The sequence below is a fragment of the Branchiostoma belcheri genome, unplaced genomic scaffold (assembly GCF_001625305.1).
Source record: "Branchiostoma belcheri isolate BF01 breed outbred unplaced genomic scaffold, Haploidv18h27 scaffold60, whole genome shotgun sequence".
In the NCBI taxonomy this organism is placed as follows: domain Eukaryota; kingdom Metazoa; phylum Chordata; class Leptocardii; order Amphioxiformes; family Branchiostomatidae; genus Branchiostoma; species Branchiostoma belcheri.
In genome coordinates, this window is record NW_017804243.1 from 616,557 (window position 1) to 638,394 (window position 21,838).

The 21,838-nt window shown below is 44.6% G+C and overlaps 2 protein-coding genes across 2 annotated transcripts; one reads left to right on the forward strand and one right to left on the reverse strand.

The window, feature by feature from the left end:
- Positions 1-497: 497 nt before the first annotated feature.
- On the forward strand, positions 498-10,530 carry LOC109482710 (argininosuccinate lyase-like). The gene is made up of 15 exons (XM_019785529.1): positions 498-585; positions 2,276-2,361; positions 3,018-3,212; positions 3,589-3,672; positions 4,323-4,477; positions 4,994-5,071; positions 5,483-5,560; positions 5,684-5,736; positions 5,987-6,049; positions 6,525-6,639; positions 7,323-7,407; positions 8,223-8,447; positions 8,903-9,009; positions 9,857-10,000; positions 10,482-10,530. Exons 2-15 carry the CDS (start codon positions 2,353-2,355, stop codon positions 10,528-10,530), a joined length of 1,440 nt encoding a protein of 479 aa, XP_019641088.1. The 5' UTR covers positions 498-585; positions 2,276-2,352.
- A 2,207-nt stretch (positions 10,531-12,737) lies between these two features.
- On the reverse strand, positions 12,738-20,991 carry LOC109482820. Its single transcript, XM_019785662.1, has 10 exons — positions 20,804-20,991; positions 19,348-19,458; positions 18,460-18,632; positions 17,482-17,545; positions 17,416-17,450; positions 17,284-17,378; positions 16,651-16,840; positions 16,164-16,382; positions 15,500-15,709; positions 12,738-13,835 (listed from the first exon to the last, which is right to left on the reverse strand). Exons 1-10 carry the CDS (start codon positions 20,958-20,960, stop codon positions 12,879-12,881), a joined length of 2,211 nt encoding a protein of 736 aa, XP_019641221.1. The 5' UTR covers positions 20,961-20,991; the 3' UTR covers positions 12,738-12,878.
- Positions 20,992-21,838: the final 847 nt, after the last annotated feature.

Sequence of the window (21,838 nt, forward strand, 5' to 3'; positions counted from 1 at the left end):
AGAAGGAAGTAAATGGTACAAAGGTCCCCTCGTTTTCAGACTTCATCTGTAAAATGTCTTATTATAACATTCATGTTGATTGCTTTATGGAGGGCAGTGGAAAATGCATTCAGCTTTAGAGAGAAACTCACAAAGAAATTCACAATTGAAAATACTTTACAGAAATCCTTGAGTTCTTGTTTTTAAAACCTTAAGGTTGGTTATTTAACTGGAGCGTTCACAGAAGCAACTCACATGCATTATGGTAATCATACATTTGTACATCACTACCAAGCACACACCTGAAATTTGATAGCCTTAGACTGATTTCAGTAGAATGTAATTAACATTTACCAGAATACAGGAATAAAACGAAAGTTCATTTAATCCTGTACTGTAGAATTCCATTGATTATACATGCCGTAAACAAATCGTTTCCTTTCATGACTTGTGATGGTTTTAGAAAGCAGAAAAAGTTCCTGTCCTTGGTGCTGAACTAGTTTCCTCCCCCGGTGCATGCTGGGTAATAGCACTTCCAACATGGCGGCGCCCGTCTGAATGAAAGTTCGCTACCTGATCACTTTCACTTTCCACGCTTCAATCAAGGTAAGACTTGTTTTGTCACCCACGTATTTCAGGTCATAAGTATATTTTAATCCCTCCTAGGTCTATAAACAATGACGAAATGAGTTTTTACACGTAGTATTGGAGGTTTTCTGTGCGGAGATTTCCAGTGTGCAAATCAAAAGCTCTCCATTCGTGCCAAATTTTGGTAACTGTGCCTGAAAGGGGGTTAGAGTTAGGATCAGGCGCGGTTGTAGATAGTCTCCGCGTGTCCAAGAAGGTAGATTTGCCCCAGGTACGGTTCTGGAATACCAGGGCCAGTATGCAGGCTATCTCCTCAGATCTAGCCTGGGTGCCAGACTGTTGCCAGGGACAGTATACAGGTTAGCTTCTCGGTTCCAGGGCTAGCCTGGGTGCCAGACTGTTGCCAGGACCAGTATGCAGGCCAGCTCCTCGGCTCCAGGGCTAGCCTGGGTGCCAGACTGTTGCCAGGGCCAGTATACAGGCCAGCTCCTCGCCTCCAGGGCTAGCCTGGGTGCCAGACTGTTGCCAGGGTCAGTATACATGCTAGCTCCTTGGCTCCAGGGCTAGCCTGGGTGCCAAATTGTCACCAGGGCCAGTATACATACTACTACTGCCAGCTCCTCAGCTCAAGGGCTAGCCTGGGTACCAGACTTTCCATACTAGACTTGCCAGGGCCAGTATACACGCTAGCTCCTCGGCTCCAGGGGCAACATATCACCAAGGAAATTTTACCACAGACCCCCCCAGTGAGGCTTTGAGCAACAGGTTTTATCATGGGGGCTGGCCTGTGTATTGGGAACTGTCTGGCAGCATTAAACAACCCCCAGGTCCCTCCTTGCAAATATTTAAAGTTAAAAATATATTTTAAAGAAAACCCGGAAACACTTGGTAACATCATCTATGTGGCAATTGCACGTATATCACATTGTACTAAGACATTTTAGTGGAAAAAGAGAAAAAAAGCCTATTCAATATCTCCCCACAGTTGATCAGCATGATTTAACATGCACCCATAATCCCTGTTCTTAATTGACTGAAGCCTGCTGTAATCTGTATCATACATGCATGGGCACACTTGTGCACTAATTTACATGATAAATGTTTAAATACATATTCACTTGCAGGCTCAGCACTTGATACATGCAAGGCACTAGGCAAAACTGATTGATTATAAATCATAGTTGGAAAAGCAAAGTCTTCAATAGTTATTAAAGAAAAAAGTTATTAAAGGAAAAGTAAATGTCAGTATCATTTCAACTTGTTGGTGATAAATAAGTTAAAGTGTCAGATATGCACACACAGATGGAGAGAGAGAGAAAAGTACATCTTCATTTATTCTCTCATGATTGGTTCCTTGAACATATTCTGATGTTGTGATTGGTTAATACAAAGTCTCCTCACATTTGATTGGCTGATTGCAGCCTCCTGCTGCTTCCGATTGGTTGACAAAAATCTCCCGGCAGCACCCAGTTATCCTTTTATCATTTGCAAACAGAGACCAACAGCTTTCCTGAGCACGTAGAAGACCATACACACTACCAGGTCCACATTTGTCTGCTGCTGTCTGTAGAGTATCCTCCAGAATGTGAATTTGAACTGCCGTCTTCATCACATCTGTCAAATTAGTACACAGTACTCCTTTGATATAATCCTTGAGAGAAAATTGAATTTATAATAATTATATCAAACGCTTCTTGATTTTTTTCAGCTACAGGTGGTTTGGACATCCTTTGACCAAAGAGCAGACTCCTCCTTTTGTCCCTGTTGCCAGGAAACACATTGAGAATGAGTGAGGTGAGTCACAGTGTCCTTCATCTTCTAAATGTGATTATGCTTTCATGTCAGATCCATCTGTTACATCGCTTGGTTTGATCTGTGTTAGATCTCTCTGTGTGTCTTTCCACTCTGCAGTAGTCTGTAGGATTGATCTAAGGGACAGGCCACTAACTATGGCAGAGGGGGCAGAGTGTCTAAAATGGAGGGAAGTATCAGAAATAGTGAGAGTGGCTCTGAAAATTAATAATGATCCTTTTTTCCAACAAAACTTGTAACCTCATCCTAAGCGAGAGTAACGGTAAACATGGTTCTGAAAATTAATCTGTATCATTTTCCTAATCAAACGAAACGTTGTAACTTCATTCCAAGGAAGTGAAATATTGTCTTACTTACCTGTCAAACCTGTCCAGAACAGGTGTCAAAAGTGTCTAGGACAGGTGTTGGTGTGTAAAGTAACCCATGTGAAACACCAGGTGGACATGACAGCCAGTCTATATCATAAGAGAATGTGTTTAGGAATTGTATATCAATCCTGGCGCACAAAGCATTGTGTCTGAGGTCTCTAAACCACTGCAACAATCGACAACTGGAAAATGGCCAACGTTTGCAAAGTACGCTGCCCGCGTTCTTTTCTTCGTAAAACTCTGAGTCTGAGCACTATTAATGTTTCCCAGGGTTCCAAGCTGTGGGGAGGGCGGTTCACCGGCGCGAACGACCCGGTGATGGAGAAGTTCAACGCCTCGATCGGCTTCGACCGGCGGATGTGGGAGGCGGACATCAAGGGCAGCCAGGCGTACGTCCGCGCACTCGGCAAGGTCGGGCTCGTCACCAAGGACGAAATGGAGGAGATCTACGAGGGACTGGGCAAGGTAAGGGGGAGGGGGGCAGATTGGTGTGCTCTTCATTGAACACAAGGTTGAGTTGAGAATAGGACAGTAGGTCTGGCCTGTCAACAAGGACAAAATATTAAGCTCTATGAGGGGCTAGGCAAGGTAAGGGGGAGGGGGGGCAGGTATTCATATGACCTTCAGAACGTTTGACAAGTGGAAGTTGAAGACAAAAGGTCATGATTAAGCATATAATTAGGTTTGGCTGACATACATGTACTTTATGATGTGCACCCAAGCTTTGTTCTATGAACATGAATCTTTGGGCCAGGTACACCTGCCCAGTACTCCTCAAAATGAAATTTGGAGCCCTGGAAAGTATCTTGAGCCCTGACACAAGCATTCTGACTTCCCGCAGGTCGGTATAGAGTGGCAGAACGGGACGTTTCAGATCCAGCCGAGCGATGAAGACATCCACACTGCAAATGAGCGCCGGCTCAAGGTGGGGTTATTAAATCTGATTTGCACATACCGACAAACTTATCTAAGACAGTCACCCAGAGGACCTATATTATCTCTTCTCAGACAAGTGGTTCTTACACAAAGCACACCAACAAATTAAGATAAGCCTCTAGGTGTATATGGATTTTTATGTGCTGTACTGTCTGTTACCACTACATTAAGTATACGAGTGTAAAGTGAGATAAGGTTTACTTGTCTGGTACAGGTTATTTTGGGCGACGTCTCAGGGAGGAGCCTAATGGTACAGTATTGTGTGTGATCTAGGAATTCTCTAGGAATTTTGTCCACAGGAATGGAATGTCCACAGGCATTTCTCTGACCTACATCTATGCCCACATTCCTGGAAACCCGGATGGCCTGCCCCGGATGGCCCTACTTTCTGTGACCCCAGGGCTCATTCACTTTACACTCAGGGGAGGGGTGCACTGTATCTGTCTAGACTTAACAGCTTCCTCAAAATCATGAAATGATGGCAGTGCCATGCAAACAATAATCCTAACAGCAACCACCGTTGCCATGGCAATGTATGTTTTCATTGCCAGTCTTGTTAATGTTGCCTGCTCCAGAGCAGATATGCAGAAAAAACAAATTTCGCTCCCTGTTCTAATTTGTCCCCCTGTTGAACACAAGGAGTTGATTGGACCTGCTGCGGGCAAGCTTCACACCGGCCGCAGTCGTAACGACCAGTGCGCGACCGACATGCGCATCTGGCTGCGGGAGGCGCTGAGAACACTGAGGGGATACCTGCTGGACTTCATCCACGTCTTCCTGGAGAGGGCCAAAAGGTCAGTGGGGGTCAGGGGTGAAAGATCAGAGGTACACCTAACCAAGAGGTCAGTGGGGGTCAGGGGTAAAAGATCAGAGGTACACCTAACCAAAAGGTCAGTGGGGGTCAAGGGTGAAAGGTCAGAGTTACAACTGCCAAAAGGTCAGTGGGTGTCAAGTGTAAAAGGTCAGAGTTACGTCAAAGAGAGATACCAGGACAAGTCAGATTTAGAAATTGCCAACTATATTTACATATTGTATTTGTTAGAGTTAGCCTGAAAAAGGCCTAAAAATTTTTTAACTTCATATATAGTCACCGATCAAACGTGGATGCTACTGAAAATGTCTGGTAGTTTTCAAAATCTATCCAATTGCTTTAGTAGCAATTTCTTGAATGTTTATCTCATTATCTGGATGTGAAATCTTCATTGATGGATTTTAACTTCAATTTTGTAGAGGTTTGGAGCTCTCTACCTGCTGCCTTGTTTTTAATAAAAAAATTTTATTTTAATGAATTCATTTCTTCTCCCCCACAGAGAGACTGACATCATTATGCCAGGCTACACCCACCTGCAGAGGGCTCAGCCAATCAGGTGGAGCCACTGGTTGCTAAGGTAACCTCACCTTTGACCTCCTGTGCTTCTCCCAGCATTGTTTGCCACTTGTGAAGACGATGAAGATTTCTTTTGATAAACTAGAAGTTTTTTTCTTCTTTTGATAAACTAAACATATGATTATAGTGGAATCCTTCCATGTACATACACACTTATATATATACACAACACATAACAAAAAGATAGTTGTCATATGGTTCTTGTCTGCTCATTCTAGTTGAAAAAGTCTTCTATAAGAAGACAATGCCTATTGAAAGTTTGATAAGACTTATGAGGCTTGCAAAGAGGTCATGATCCAGCTTTTTTTCTATAAAACTGAAAGAACTGAAGTGTGTGTAAAGGGGCGAAGCCTGCCATCTCAGATTGCAGGTGATTGCAGATGATTTATGTCTATGTTGTCCCTGGTTCCAGCCACGCCTGCGCCCTGCAGAGAGATGCTCAGAGGCTGGATGAGATGGCAGTCAGGGTCAACGAACTCCCTCTGGGAAGGTAGAGACAGTTTCAACTGTACATAATGTCATTATTCAGATCCACTGTATGTGTTGTACTATTTTTTCACTTGATGTTGTACTTTTGTTTGTGAAAATTCAATAAAAAGATGCTGTTTTTCAGTGGGGCTCTGGCAGGAAACCCCTTCAATGTGGACAGACAGTTCCTGGCTAAGGGTGAGTTTTACATCCACAGGTTTAGTTGCTTCATTTCTGTCACTTCACTGAAAACAGCCGAGACTTGTACATGTAGCTTCTTTGGTATACATGTATATGAAACTGTGCCTTCTTCGTTCTACAAGAGCCAATGAAAAAATGGTTTGCACTCTATTGTTGTATGATTGTTGTTAACATCCTTCAGTCTCTGTTGTTTCAATGCACTGTAACACTAGTTATTGTTGATATTGTTGTTTTTGCTCCTCCACAGAGCTTGGCTTTGGCGCTGTGAGTCTGAACAGTCTGGATGCCACCAGTGGGAGAGACTTTGTTGGTGGGTACCTGTTGTATCCAGAACCGTGTTTTATATCCAGAATCTGTAGGCACAGTTCTGGATAGTCCACATGTATCAAGAACCGTGCCTGGATCAAATTTTCTACGTTCATGGATACACTGAGACTATCCAGAACTATGCCTGATTGTCCACGTGACAAGAAAAATTGAGAATACTTGTAGAAGACTCTAGTGAAACAGCTATGAATGTAGTTGTAGAAGAAAGACAGCCTTTAAGTGTTTTTCTGTTCCTCTTGTATGGGTAGAATGATTTTATCAAGACTAGTGCTCTTCAGCAGTTGCTCATGAAAAAAGAAGTAGTCAAATCCAGTAAAACTAGTACCATGTATGTTGTAGAGACGTAGATATAGTCTCACATACCACTGTATTTTCTTTCTTATGTTGTTTGTAACTGCAATTAGCCCTCGGGCAAGTATTTGCAATAAACTTTCTAATATATATTTCTCTCTGTTTAGTTGAGTTCTTGTTCTGGGCGTCTCTGACGGCGACCCACCTGAGTAAGTGGGCGGAGGATCTCATCATCTACAGCAGCAAGGAGTTCAGCTTCATCTCCCTGTCAGACGCCTACAGGTCAGGGACTACCCTGGATGCCAGACTTGTTTCGGGCTGCTAGCAATTTCCTTCAGCAGCCAAGAGCCCTTCGCCGCGGGTCTAAATTACCGCTACGGGAAGACTAGCCCAGAGGGAGTTTGGCTGGCCCTTACGTTTAACAGTTCTAAGGCCAGCCAAACTCCCCTCGGGCTCAACTCCCCCGTAGCGGTAACTTAGATAGGCGGGGAAGGGCTCTTGGCTGTCGAAGGAAAACGGCTAACGGCCTGATACTAGTTTGGCACCCAGGGTAGTCAGGGGCATGGCCTTCCTCCATCAGTTTCTTATTTAGACTAGAAACATTTCTAGCTTCAAACTCTAAAGAATCTGACTATGCAGTTGTCTGGTTGGTTTGCTGGTGATTTTTTGTCTGCAAAGCTTCCTTTCAGTTGCCTACAGGTCAGGAGTCAAGGGCATGACCTTCCTCCAGTAGTTTCTTTTTTTTTTTTTTAATCAGAAGAACAAAATGGCAAATCACTCAAGTTGAATGAGTTTCTTATTTGGAATCAATCAATTTCAAGCAGTCAGACTCTGAAGAATCCAACTGGTTGTTTTCTTGGGGATTTTTTTCTACAACTTGAAGGTTTTCTCTGAAGGTTGACCTTGTTTCTGACCTTGCTGATGTGCCCCCCTCCCCCCCTGTGTGCCCCCCCTCCCCCCTCCAGCACCGGCAGCAGCCTGATGCCACAGAAGAAGAACCCGGACAGTCTGGAGCTGATCAGGGGGAAGGCAGGCCGGGTGTTCGGGCATGTAAGTCTGGCAGGGTTTCCTTGGTAATGCAGTGCTCTAGCCTAGGGTTGATAAACATGGGTAGAGTTTACAACGTTGTAGTCTTCTGTGCTCTTGTTTCATGATGTCATGACTTGAAGTGAATTGTATGGTGCTCTAGAGTAGACTGTGGAGAGAAGAGGTGCTTTGTCTGCCCCTCCATTTTGTAATGATGTTTAATAAAAATTGAAAGTTCACAATATCATGATTTTCTGTGTAGTGATGTCATGATGTGTAAAATGCTGAGGAGTTGTGAATATGATGTCATGGCTTTTAGTGCTGAGGATTATATTACTGTTACAGTGCACACAATTCATGATCACTATCCACTCGCTATCCAGGATTTATAATCATAATCTTATGCGCCCAGGATGGTTGATGTCACTGTTTTCATGGCACCAGATTCATGATGTCATGGCTTCCAGTGCTCAGGTTTCATGATGTCATGGCTTTCAGTGCTCTTTTTTCATATTGTCATGGCTTCCAGTGCTCAGGTTTCATGATGTCATGGCTTCCAGTGCTCATGTTTCATGATGTCATGGCTTCCAGTGCTCAGGTTTCATGATGTCATGGCTTCCAGTGCTCGGGTTTCATGATGTCATGGCTTCCAGTGCTCAGGTTTCATGATGTCATGGCTTCCAGTGCTCAGGTTTCATGATGTCATGGCTTTCAATGCTCATGTTCCATGATGTCATGGCTTTCAGTGCTCGGGTTTCATGATGTCATGGCTTCCAGTGCTCAGGTTTCACAATGTCATGGCTTCCAGTGCTCATGTTTAATGATATCATGGCTTCCAGTGCTCAGGTTTCATGATGACCTTGAAGGGTCTGCCCAGCACCTACAACAAGGACCTTCAGGAGGACAAGGAGGGGATGTTCGACGCGTACGACACCATGACGGGCGTGTTGCTTGTGGCAACGGGCGTGCTGTCCACCCTGGAGGTCAACAAGGTCGCGGCGAAGGCTGCGCTGAGCCCCGACATGCTGGCCACCGACATCGCCTACTACCTGGTCCGCAAGGGGGTGAGTATGGCTAGGTACACTTCGTGGGTGATCTGAACTTGGTAGTGCTGGCAACTGTTTATTTCAAGTTCAAGGTACCAGGGTACAATGTAACGTTGCTATTATCTACATTGTAGTAGTCAGGAGTAGAATTGTATTTACATGTCACCAGGAAAGATTGCTGAATCTTTCATTGTAAAGGAAGGTATTACCTCTTAATCAAGAAAAATGATAGTCAAGATGTTCATATTTCAACTATTAGCTAGAAATGAATATCATTATACATTATGTGGCAAGTGGCAGGACAGAGTTGTAGGGGCTGTTTATATGTATGAAATTGTTTTAATAAGAGAATAAAGAGAGCAGTAGTTTGTTGGGCTAGACCATGAGAGGGTGAATGTTCCGCATTTGATTTGCAAATGTTACCTTTCTATGAAACTTGAGATCTTACAAAAATCTTTTGACGTTTTTTTTAGATCCCGTTCCGTGAGGCCCACGGCATGTCTGGTGCAGCCGTCCACCTGGCGGAGACCAAGAAGTGCCAGCTGAGCGACCTGACCCTTGCCGACCTGCAGACCATCAGGTAGGAAACAGCGCCACCTGGTAACAGGGGGGTGTAGTGCAGGTCCCACCACAGGGTGTAGCATTCTGCAATGTACATGTATACTGGTTCTTCTGTTGTTCTTGCTGACACCCAACTTTATATACAGTTCTTGTATTGTATGTGCTTAGTTCTTAAAATAGCACAATGTCTCTATATGAGAATTTGGGCCTATGGCAGCTGTAGGATGTCTTCATATAGATATTAATTATTTTACTACAATGCCAAAAAACAGTTTCTCAGTCAACTGGATATAATTCTGGAAAATTTCCAAAATCATATCCAGTACCTTGAATAATTGTTTTTGGCACATCTTATTACCTGGATGTCTATTACCTTCACCGACACATTTTACAACTGTTACTTCACTCACACACTCACTATGCAGTTTATCATCTGTTGTTCCCCGTCTTCTGAGGGTTATATGTGCTTGCACACTGATGCTGAGGCTTGATAGCAGCCCGCCATTTGCCTCTGTCCTTTGAATTGATGTTCTGTATAGCCGGTATAACCGCCTTTCGGCGTAACACACCAGCTTCGCAGGCACGCGGCGCAGCGGCAGCTGGCTATATTACACCGATCGACTTGTTACACCTAACCCTTGAACTTCTAGCTCTAGACATTGTTTAAAGCTATCTATTGACAATGCCTCTACTGTACTTGGTGACAGTGAGTTCCACTCTGCGATAGTTCTAGGGAAGAATGAATTCTTGAACACCTCAATCCTTGGTTGATAACTCTGGTACAACTTATGTTCTACTTGTGTTGGAAATTACAGTCTAAATGTTCCATATCGTTTGTTTGTTTGTTTGTTTGTTTGTCTCCACAGCCCGAAGTTCACAGCTGATGTGGAGAAGTTGTGGAACTATGAGAACAGTGTGGAACAGTACACTGCTGCCGGGGGGACCAGTGGGGCGTCCGTCATGCACCAGATACAGACTCTCGACGAGTGGCTCGCGCACATGAGAAACAAGTGTGTTTGTTTGTTTGTTTGTTTCTTTTATTCAGATCTACATTGGTGTTTTATGTTTACAGTCAGCAGGAAAGTAGTAGTAGTTTTTATGTAAAGATGGTTACTAGTACAGATTTGATCGTAGAAAACACTACACTTCCTGGACTACAACATGAAATGCAATACACAAAACAGAAGAAGAAAACTAAACATTGAGTGAACAGAAGCAACCAACTCAATACAAAGAAATCTTTCCCATTGTTCCAAGCCTGAAGAAGCATTCCTATTGTGACCATCTGTCCAGATTTTATTGGCTCTCACTCACTCACTCACTCACTCACTGTCCGGTTTATCGTCTGATGTTCCCCGTCTTCTGAGGGTTTGACAAGGGTTAGACTCTAGATCTATTAATGCGATTTGCACAAAGAGGATGAGAAATTCTTTTCCCTTCTTCAAGGTGTCAAGGAGCATCTTAACATGTTCTTTTTTTGTGGTTTCCCAGGTCACATACCATGAAGTCCAGACTGGAGATGGACGTCACGCTGAACTAACTCCTGACACAGGCGTGTTTGTTGCAGTAATCACTCTGACTGATAGGGGGCACTGCTAACACACGCATGTCGAATCCAGATCATCGTCCCAGCAGAACACCATGCTGTCCGGAAAAGAGGTAGACAAGCTGCTAGATAACTAGGGAAATACAAACATTGCTGCTTTGTGCCTGTTTTAGCTTAGGTTGTCAAGTCTCTTTCAGAATGTAGTTAGTTAGGTGGTAGTTAAATCATGGCTTTATATAGAGAATTGCTATTATTATCAGTGTTAGAAATACCCATCTGCAGTCTGCATTTTGCAGAGACATTTTCAAAATTAAGCAACCTGCAATTTTGCAGAATGAAAAAATTAGGCTAGGGGTTCAATGGTGTTTAATAATTAAGAGCTTTTGTGTTTACTCCTGACTCCATAATATCAAGTAATTTTGCATGTAAAACGGTTTGCAAATATGCAATTTTGTATAATGGGTTTAATCTAATTCACTATTAAGTGTGCATTTGCAGAAAATATTTCTGAACAAAATCTTGACATTCTGCAATATTGCAGGACACTGAAAAATGTATTTCTACCACTGATTATGATGTGAGGGTCTGTGCCAAATGTGGAAATGTGCAACTTCTCTGTGGTATGCAATATTGTCAACTGTGGACACCCCCTGTCGTCTTACATGGTCTGCCCCAAGCTGTAGATGCCCTTGTGCCATTGGTCAGTCAGAGCGGACTGTACCATTATGATATACAAACAGGATATATGGGACCATCGACGTTTAAATCTGGTGTGTGTGTAATGTGATATTTGTGATTTAGGTGATTGACAGGTCACATGACCAGGTACTGACCAATCAGGTGTGTTACGTACACGTTGAAGTGTGAACCAAGGTAATTTCAGTGAAGGTATCACATAACTGTCACATGACAGTTTCTTGACCAATCAAAAGTGTGGAATAGGATGAGGTGTTATGTCTGAATTTTGTGCAATGGACTGTTAGCCATCATATGTGAAACCAGATATTTGATATTAATTGTTAAATTAATCTGTTTAATGTTGCTATGAGGAAACATGATCATGTTTGTGTGATTTTGTGTGCACTTTCTTGTAGTCCTTTTAAGCTGTTAAAATTGTTGATGAGAATACTACTACATGTATTATGGTCCCTACAAAATGGCTTGGTTGTTACAGAATAGTTCTTAGAATATAACTATTTAGAGGGAACAAAGACAAAACAACAAAACAAATGACTTGTAAGTAAGACTTGTATTGCAGTCTTCTGTGTGGCTTTAGGTTGTTTCTGCACTTCTTCCTGCTGAGGTTTTTACGTCTTCCTGATGGTACAATGTCAGTTTTTTTCAGACATATGAAAGCTGAAATAAGACACAGAAACAAGCAAAGCCACCCATCTCTTACTTGTCCAAACTACATGTACACCAAGTTTCTCTCTCACAGTCTTGTGAGAACGTCACAATTGTCTTTTCCTCCAATCTCCCATCGCACGTTATGATATTACACTACATCATGTAAGTATCAAAACTAGTTCTATTTGATAAACTATGGCCTTGCCTGAGAGCAACTTGAAAATCCTCAGCTTCAGATTTTAGCTATAATTGTTTAAAAGTTCTTAAAACTTTAGATGTAAAAAAAAAATATCTCAAATTGACATAAATTTTAAATCACTGAAAATAACTTCAGCTTTTCTACAATTCCACCACATTTTTATGGCTGTAAAGTCAGTTCACACACAAGTCCCATCTGGAGGAACTCTTGCTGTATCCAGAACCGTGCTTTATCCAGAACAAAGCAGTTCCGGATATGCCCACACTTGTCCAGAACCATGCCTGGGGGAAATCTACGTGCTTGGATGCACGTCCGAGACTATACAGAACCATGCCTGATGCCAAACCTAACCCATTCAGGCATATAGAACTAGATATAGGCACAGTTCTGGATACAATAGGAGCTATCCAGAACCATGCCTGATCCCAACCCTAACCCATTCAGGCATATACAGGTAGAACTAGATAGGCATGGCTCTGGGTACAATAGAGACTATCCAGAACCGTGTCTGATCCCAACCCTAACCCATTCAGGTATATAGAACTACATGTAGATATAGGCACGGTTCTGGATACAATAGGAACTATCCAGAACCGTGCCTGATCCCAACCCTAACCCATTCAGGCATATACCAGTAGAACTAGATAGGCATGGCTCTGAATACAATAGGGACTATCCAGAACCATGCCTGATCCTAACCCATTCAGACTAGATAGGCATGGTTCTGGATACAATAGGGACTATCCATGGATACAAAACCTGGATACAAAAGGTTCTGGATGCAGTACAAGTCCCATTAGGATGAACTCTTGACCTCCATCTTGTCCTTGCGTCCCTTCTCGAGTGACCTCTGCACGCTCTGTCTGGCCAGGGTTACGGCCAGGTGCACCTGGTGTAGCCAGGGTTTCTCCTTGAATGTGTTTGCGATGGCCATGCAGCCGACCGCCTTCTCGTGAGCCGTCTGCCCGCGGTACAACTCAAACAGCGCCAGCGTGCTCTTACGCATCTCTTCTGTCTTAGAACGCCGCCGGATAAACGACTTTTCTAGGGCAGGTAAAGGAAGTGGCTCCTCCGTCTTTGACCTCTGTTTGCCCCCAAGGTCGTCGGGTTGACCTTCGGGCTGACCTTGACCCAGTTTGGGCAGCAGGAGGGGCAGTTTGTCCTTCCCGGTCTCGATAAAGTTCCCGGTCGCCCCTCCTGATGCCCCCTCCTCCTGGCTTGGCTCTGCGTTCTGCCCGCCTTTCAGTTTACCGAGCAGGGATTTCAGTTTGAAGCGCCCCGCAGCGGGAGCCGGTGGTACTGCAGCCTCTGCCGGTGAGTCTTCAGCGCCTGACGTGTCCTGAAGTTTCCCTAGAAGCTTTCCTCCGAAACTTGGGGAAGGTTTGCTTTCTTCAGGCTTGTCCGCGGCCTTCCTTAGCCCGGCTAGTTTACCCATGAGGCCCCCGGCGGGTTTGGGTGTTGGCGCATCTTCACTGGTCGATTCTGACGCAGTTTTTGCAGCGCCGAATTTCATCGCCAGTTTTTTAGCCCCCGAGGAAGCAGCACTTTGTTCTGGTGGTGACTCGTCGGTGGCAACGGGTGATTCCTTCTTGCCCAGCAGAGCCCGCAGTTTGAGTTTTTTAGCGCCCCCTGGTGGGATGTTTGGGAGCTGCATCTCAGTGCTGGAGTCTGTCTGGGCGAAGCTGCGTTTGGGCGTGACGGATTCCGCGTCCTGCTCCCGGATTAGCTTCTCTTTGTGCATCGTTAGCAGTGTCTGGGCAATGGGGTACAAACATATTGCAACATGAACACATTGCATCATGAATACAAATTTGGAACATTGACACATTGCAACATTCACACCATGCAACATGAACACATTGCTACATGAACACATTGTAACAAGAACACATTACGGCCTCGGCAGTACGGCTAGCGCTACTCTAGACAAAGTTCAATACCATGCTGGCTGCCTTACAACAGGAGCCATGAAGGGGACCCCCAGTACGAGCCTCCTACGAGAGCTCGAATGGGACAACCTGTCTACCAGGAGACACTACCACTCCATGGTGTTAATGTACAAGATGACGCATGGTCTAGTCCCAGTGCACCTGCAGTCACTCATCCCCTCCACTAGAGGCGAACGGAGAACGACTCGTCTACAGCTACGCAACACTACACATCTTCATGTTCCCCGCTGTAGAACGAAGGTGTACCGGTCCAGTTTTATTCCACATGCTTCTACCCTTTGGAACTGCCTTCCACAGGCACTGAAGCAAGCCAGCAGCCTAAACGACTTCAAGAGAAAGTGCAAGGATTACCTGTTCACTCCGAGACATAACCAGCCGTACAGACGTCTAGGTACTCGGTACTACAACATCCTAACTGCAAGACTAAGAATGGACTGGAGCCCACTAAATGCCACCTTGCACTTGATGAATATCAAAGACAAAATGTGCTCCTGTGGTACCTCTTCTGAGACTGTTTCCCATTATTTACTACGCTGTCCTCTTTACAGCCGCCAGCGTCACATTTTAACCTCCACAGTAGAGCAACTCACATCACACCGTCTAACCGAATCTGTTCTACTACAGGGGCTACCAGGCTGTAACATGCACACAAACAAACAACTATTTGAGGCATTTGAAACATTTATTTCCACCACAAAACGTTTAGATGGCCCTTCCCGTGGTACCACATAAGTTAACCTTTTACAATCTTACGTTATACATGTATATATTTCCTCACATACTGTATTATATCCAATTGCCCTTGACCTCTGACCTCCAAAACATTAATTGCTATTATTATCTTGATTGAGTACTTTATTATGCTTGGTTGTATTTTATATTGATAACTGATTGATTTTAGCTTAATTTTTACTTGTTAGTCTACTGTATTGGTATGTTATACTGTGTATGTTTAATCTTTGTATTGTTTGGCGCCCGAAATCAGCTATGCTGCCTGGGTGGCCAGTGTATTGTATCGTCGCAATCGATTTAAATAAAATAAATAAATAAATAAAAAGAACACATTACAACATGAACACATTGCAACATGAACACGTTGCAATATGGACACATTGCAACATGAACACATTGCAACATGAACACATAGCTACATTAACACATTACAACATGAACACATTGCATCATGGACACAATGCAACATTCACACATTGTAACATTCACACGTTACAAGATGAACACATTGCGACATGAACGAGAAATTGTAATCTCTCATTCCCTCCGTGAAATATTACAGAGGATTTGGGAATTTCTTGTTCTATTAATTTATTTGTCAGGCAATGTCAGCTCACTGAGTTCTAGCTTCAATGTTTCACGTTTTGGTTGTTTTGTTACCCCCAAGGAAGGGTTAAGTTAGTAGTCGACATAAGGAAAAAGTTGAACTTAAAAGTGTGATGAATGCCATGCCTACCTTGCTGAACCTACTAGTCAGCGCGGGCATAGGCGGGAGTTTGCTGGATGCAGCCATCGACTTTAAGGCCTGCTGGCGCATCTCAGCTTTCGTTTTAGAGGTCATCTGGCTGGAGGTGAATCCGTCGACGTTCACGCCCTGCCCGACCAGCGCGCCCTTGTGGGGCGACCGCTTCAGCGACGTGGCCACTGAACCCTTCTGGAGGAACACCTGGGGAGGAGAAGAAAAAACTAGAGTCAGACATGTGAAAGGTACCCAGTTTTGGGATCAATTTTTCTCTTTTTCCCATCATTTTATATCCTTTTATACATGGCCTTGTGAAACTAACATATTAAAGTTTAGACAAATAAAATGTCAGTACTGCCAACTATGCCCTGCAACTCTGTACTGCCACTTGCTACATAATGTAACCCAACACCACAGGGTGTCTGCTACAGCACCAGGTACCTACGTAGGACGGACAGCAGTCACAAGAGGACAGTGGATACAGGTGGCCAATATAGACTCCTATTGCCTGCAAAGATTACCAGGTACAGTGTACCATGGTGACAGCCGTCTGGTCCAGGTCGTTGACATTGTTTTGTTTCAAGAAGAAGAAGGAACAAAGCAAAACACTATTTTCCTTCTGTGAAGGTATTTAACAAAATAAACCATCAATACGTACCCGTTCCCTGGACCCCTCTGCCCAACGCCGCACCTTGGCGTACATGTTGATGGACAGGGAGATGTTGTTGATGGTGACCGGGCTCCAGTACTTGCTGATGAGGTAGATGGCAGCCTCGCGTTTTCCCGCCAACAGTGCCACGGAGAGTGGGTTCTTCCCCTGGAACTTACAGGCCAGGCAGCTGGGGTTGTATTGGATCATCACTCGTAGGACCGACACCTAGAGACACACAGGTATGGTTAGAGGTAAGGTACACAGTACCTTCCCCTTAAGAATAAAGGTTTATGTACACTGGTTTGGGTAAGGGTTAGATTAAGGTGCGGTCACATTTGTGGTAGTCTTCATGCTATTTTGATATATGCCGAAGATTTTTGAGGCAGAAACGCGTACGTACACGTGTGCGTACACACACATACACACAGATGTACAAACACACAAGCCAACTGCGCCTAGGTCTGTCTTGAACCGGAGTTATGGGTTCTCATACCTGTCCAGTCTCTGCCGTGTGGTGGATAGCGGGCTGGATGGCCAGAGGGTGGGAGTCCTGATCGCACCACTCCCTGAAGGGGTGCATGCCGACCGGCTCGTCGGGCTTGGCTCCGTACTTCAGCACCGAAGTGGCCAGGTCCGCGTGTCCGTAGTGTCCTGCGATGTACAGGGCAACCTTGTACTGGTACCTGCGGAAGGAGTGAAGGAATAGGGGAATGAATGAATGAGAAAATGGAGGAGTGAATGAACAAATGGAAAAATGAATGAATGGGAAACTGAATGAATGGGAAAATGAATGAATGGACGAAGAAATGGAGGAATGAGTGAACGATCAAATGAATGAACGGGAAAATGAAGGAATGAATGAACAAAGGGAGGCATGAATGAACGAGAAAATGAAGAAATGAATGAACAATCGAAGGAATGAAGGAAAATGAAAAGAATAAATAAACGAACAAATGAAAGACCAAATGGAGACATGGATGAAGAAACATTCGGAGACATGAATGAAGGAATGAAGGAATGAGAACATACAAAAGGAACAAATGGAGACATGAATGACTATAGAAATATAGAAATGAATGAGTGATTGAATGAAAAGAGATGAGAATGAATGACTATTGACTCCCACCTCTGCACCATCTCGTTCTCGGCCACCTGCAGTAGAACCCTCCCGGCCTGCCCTGCGGTGGCGGCCTGCAGAAACTCCGTCCAGCCGTCCCACGTCTCCATGCGCAGCGTCGCTCCCAGCTCTACCTGTAACATCAACATCAACAACATCAGCATCATCATAAACCTGTAACAGCAACATAAACATCAGCATCTTCATCAGCCTGCAGAAACTCCGTCCAGCCGTCCCACGTCTCCATCCGCAGCGTCGCACCCAGCTCTACCTGTAACATGAACAAAAGTATCAACATCTGCATCGTAAGCGCGCACGCACGCACACACACGCGCGCGCGTACATACACAAACGCACATCCACACGCAACACACACACAATCACATACATACACACACATGTACACAAATGCAGACATCCACACACACACACACTTTTACAAACACACACACAAACATACATACTCTCAGTCAGACACTCGCATATTATGTACACATACACACCACACACAGACACACGCATGCACACACATCCACGTACACACATACACACACACATACAAACACGTGCACTCACATCCACGCACACACACACACATCCACAAAAATCACACACACATAATAATAATAATAATAAATGGTTTTTATTATCCAAACAGTACCCGTGCAGTCGCAGCCTTTAACGGCTGAATTGATGCAGGGTATCACATAATAATCAATACAAATCACAACAATCAAATAATACACATGAGACACATATTTGTCGCAAGTCTGTGCGGCTGCCTTTCGGCGCCACAAGGTGACCTCAATACGACTTTCCCCAACCGAAGTTAGGTACCTATTCACACCTGGGTGGAGTGAGGAAATTCGTGTAAAGTGCCTTTCCCAAGGGCACAACGTCGGGGCGCATGTTCAGACATGTACCGGGTACGACTCGGAATCGAACCCGGGTCTCCCGGTTCATAGGCGATTGCTCTATCCACTACACCACCACATACATACACATCCACGCAGACAAACACACATACATCCAGACACACACGCACACGCAGACACACACACACACACACACACACACACACACACACACACACACACACACACACACACACACACACACACACACACACACACACACACACACACACACACACACACACACACACATCCACAAACCCCTCCATACCTTATAGAAGTCGAGGCTGTTACAGTCGAACATCTCCCTCCCGCCGGGCGCCAGGAGCCTGTAGATGCCGACCGGCAGCCCCGTGCGGCGCGTCACCAGACTCCGCACCTCGCTCACCGTCCCCGACACGAAGTTTATCTTGTCCAGGAAGGTCACCGTCTCGCCGTTAAAGGCTGCAGGTACACACAAATTTCTCACCTTAGAACCTACATCTTGATTGTATTTTTGTGGTGCCACGTGTGCACATGTGTGTGTGTTACAGTCTACATTGTTTCCACCGCAAACAAAACAAGAGTTCCACGATCTCATACGGTCGCCAAAATGATGAACCTTTGCGGTTGACGAATTATACAATTTTGATAATAAGAGCCCCATTTGCATGGATTATATCTGTTGACCATATACTCCACCCAATGACAGCCTTATCGTAACAAATACGAACATCCCTCGGGAGGAGGCAGAGACAGTAGCTGCTGACAAAAGGAAGTGGAATTTGCTGCCCGATGTGCCATCAGGCGCAGGAGGAACTAAGGTCTAAGGTAAGGATTCTCGTAATATTTAGAATATTTTCAACTCATTACTAGTAGCAGTACTACACCAAAGGCTCCGCCCCTGAGACGTCGCCAATAAACGCTGGCCACCATCTTTGGGATAAGACATTCAATTGCCCGGAGATCGCGTTTTTTAGAAGAATCGCACCTTGAGCACTTAACACAATCCACCGCACTTACTCGAAAGAGTAGGGCCCCTTACGATGTGAGTGTGTATTAAACTCAAACCTTACATATTATCCTTGTGTATGTACTATTAGGCAACAGAATCTTCAAAAAGTTGAAATCGGTTGCCTTAACAGAGAGAAAGGTGAAGTTCTAAGTGACTCTGCCTCACCTGTGTAGACGAACAGAGTGGGTCCGTCCACCTCCCTCAGGGCGCATTTAATGGTCGATCCCGGTAGGATGCCGATATCAGAGAACACCCACTCGTCCTGGAGGGTAGAACCTGGGGGGAGGCAGAAATTACTAGTACTTGATGCATTGTTGGTAAGAAAGATGCATTGTTAAGGATGGGAAAGGTATACCTACATGTATATCCCATGTAATAAAATTGTACTGTACATATACACTGTAGCGTACAAGGTAGCAAAGTAGCTGGTGTTTTGAGCAGCTATGGTATGCAGAATGTGATACTAGTACATTCTATACGCCGGAATATACGATAATGCGCTATACAATTATGCATTGTTTTTACAATGGTGTGAATGGTAAATGGTTTGGTGTTTTAGAATTCTATACAATTACCCGAAATACAAATAAGTGGAATCCCCTGTATTACAAATAGGCTCTTCAGGAAGTGCTTTAATCTTGTTCTATGTGTGTGTAAATGCCACGTCTTTTTGTCTCTGACCAGGTGCGACAGTATTACTATTAGTACGGTGTATGTGGGCCCGGTCAGACCTCCTTGCGACAGTACGCCGTATGTCGTAAAACTGTAGCCTCTACCAGGCACCGCGGGTCGCTGGAAAAATAGTAGAAATTGGCCGAAATAAAGGAATAATATACCAGGGGAGGTAGCCGGCCAGAGAATATCCAATTGGCTAGTAAAACTGTGGAACGACGCATTTGACCGTGCGCCTGACACTGAAACCTATCCACGGTACAACAATGTAGCCGTAACAGTATCACCCGTAGTCCGTACAATACGTACGTGTTGATCTTCGTGTATAACAACAAACGTTAGACAATGGAGGATGCTCTGGCCGGGGTTAATGACCTGCAGGTTGAATGACGGCGGCCTTGACCGTGACGTGCTACAACGTTAACGCAGGCACATCATACACAGGTACATGTAGCCGTGCGTCTATCTCCGTGTAAGCGTACATTCTTCCAGGAAATATTCCTAAATTCTAAAGGAATGTACAAATGTACAGTACTGTACACTTACACATAAATTCTAACCCTTACAAGAGGAGCGTCCGGATTTCATAATCTCTAAGCAGATTTCGTCGGGAACAATACACTGTAGTTACTATCCAGGCCATAAGCAGTTGTACGGCCAACTGGTAATGGGCCAACAACAAAATGTATGCCCCCGAAGAAATCTGCTTTGAGATTACGGAACGAACGGAGTATCAATGGACTTTAAGCTATGTGGAACTGAGTCCTTACCTTATCTACATAAACGGACGTCATACGACGGAACGCCAACGTTGAAGGTGTGTGTGTGTGCGTGTGTGTGTGTGTGTGTGTGTGTGTGCGCGCGTGTGTTTGTGTGTACATGCCATAACACTTAGTAACATTTACAGGTGTTCTAAGATGTGTGCGTGCTGTTCTCAAGACGCTCTCACCTGCGAAGGTCAAGACCAGGAACTTCTTCTCGTGCGTGCCGTCGTCTCCCACCAGGGAGAACTTGTCTCTGATCTCCCGCTTCATCTGCCCCACCGTCACGCCCGTCTCCACGTCAACCGTAAGACGCTCGCGGCGGAACGTCACGAAAATCCGCATCTTCGCTTTTCACTCTCACTTTTTAAGACGATTTTTTTAACTTTCACTTTTTTAACTTTCACTTTTTTAACATTCACTTTTTTAACTTTCACTTTCTTAACTTTCACTTTTTGAATTTTTACTTTCAATGTAACTTTCACTTTTTTTGGCCAAAGACGTTTTTTTCACTTTTCGTCACTTTTTGTCACTTTCACTTTCAGGGTCTACGACAATCTTCACTCACTTTTCAAAACTTTCTATCACACTTTCTACTGCCACTTACAAAGCCGAAGTCTTTACTTTCCAGATCAAATTCACGCGTTACACTTTCACTGACGAAGTCAAGACAAGTCCTCTTCCCAAGGGTCGCAGGTCAGTCTACACTTCCAACGCCAGAGTGACTGTCCCCACTTTCACTTGTACAGTCAAGGCTATCCTTAGAGGATCTTCAAGTCCGAATTTGCGCCACAGACTCCATTCCACACTGCACCGCCATTGTAAAACCTACACGTACAGCGGCAGGCTTGTTATTTCCCGTGTGTGTACTAGTATCTACTGTTCTGGTCTCCTGGCTAGTGATGTTATTCCGGTCGTCATAGCAACGCCCCTATGGCCCTGCTCGGTTGCTAGGTGCGGTTTCCTGGGTGATTGTCCTCTAATTAACCCGGGATTTCGTTGACGTAGGTTTGACCTTGAAATTTCGCACGCGAGGACGACCTTGGCGTCACGTGAGCTGGTCTCTCCTGGCCGCCATTTTTTATTTCCTCAGCGTCGGTCGTCTGCTGTTGTTGCCATGGTAACGGACACTGTATGGGGACACAAGAGATTCTGTTAGGCGGACTAGTCAAGTTTGGAGAACAATAATTTTTTTTTCATAAATAATCGAGAGGGGAGCCTAG

What these genes read in the sequence shown, in the direction of transcription:
- LOC109482710 (XM_019785529.1), top strand. An exon ending in CAGTGGGAGAGACTTTGTTG is followed by an intron (nt 6,050 to 6,524) that starts GTGGGTACCTGT and finishes CTCTCTGTTTAG; the next exon opens with TTGAGTTCTTGTTCTGGGCG. An exon ending in TCCCTGTCAGACGCCTACAG is followed by an intron (nt 6,640 to 7,322) that starts GTCAGGGACTAC and finishes TCCCCCCTCCAG; the next exon opens with CACCGGCAGCAGCCTGATGC.
- LOC109482820 (XM_019785662.1), bottom strand. Translation starts at nt 20,960, where the DNA reads ATGCGGATTTTCGTGACGTTCCGCCGCGAGCGTCTTACGGTTGACGTG. An exon ending in CCTGGTCTTGACCTTCGCAG is followed by an intron (nt 19,459 to 20,803) that starts GTGAGAGCGTCT and finishes GCCTCCCCCCAG; the next exon opens with GTTCTACCCTCCAGGACGAG. An exon ending in TGACTAGTAGGTTCAGCAAG is followed by an intron (nt 13,836 to 15,499) that starts GTAGGCATGGCA and finishes CCCATTGCCCAG; the next exon opens with ACACTGCTAACGATGCACAA.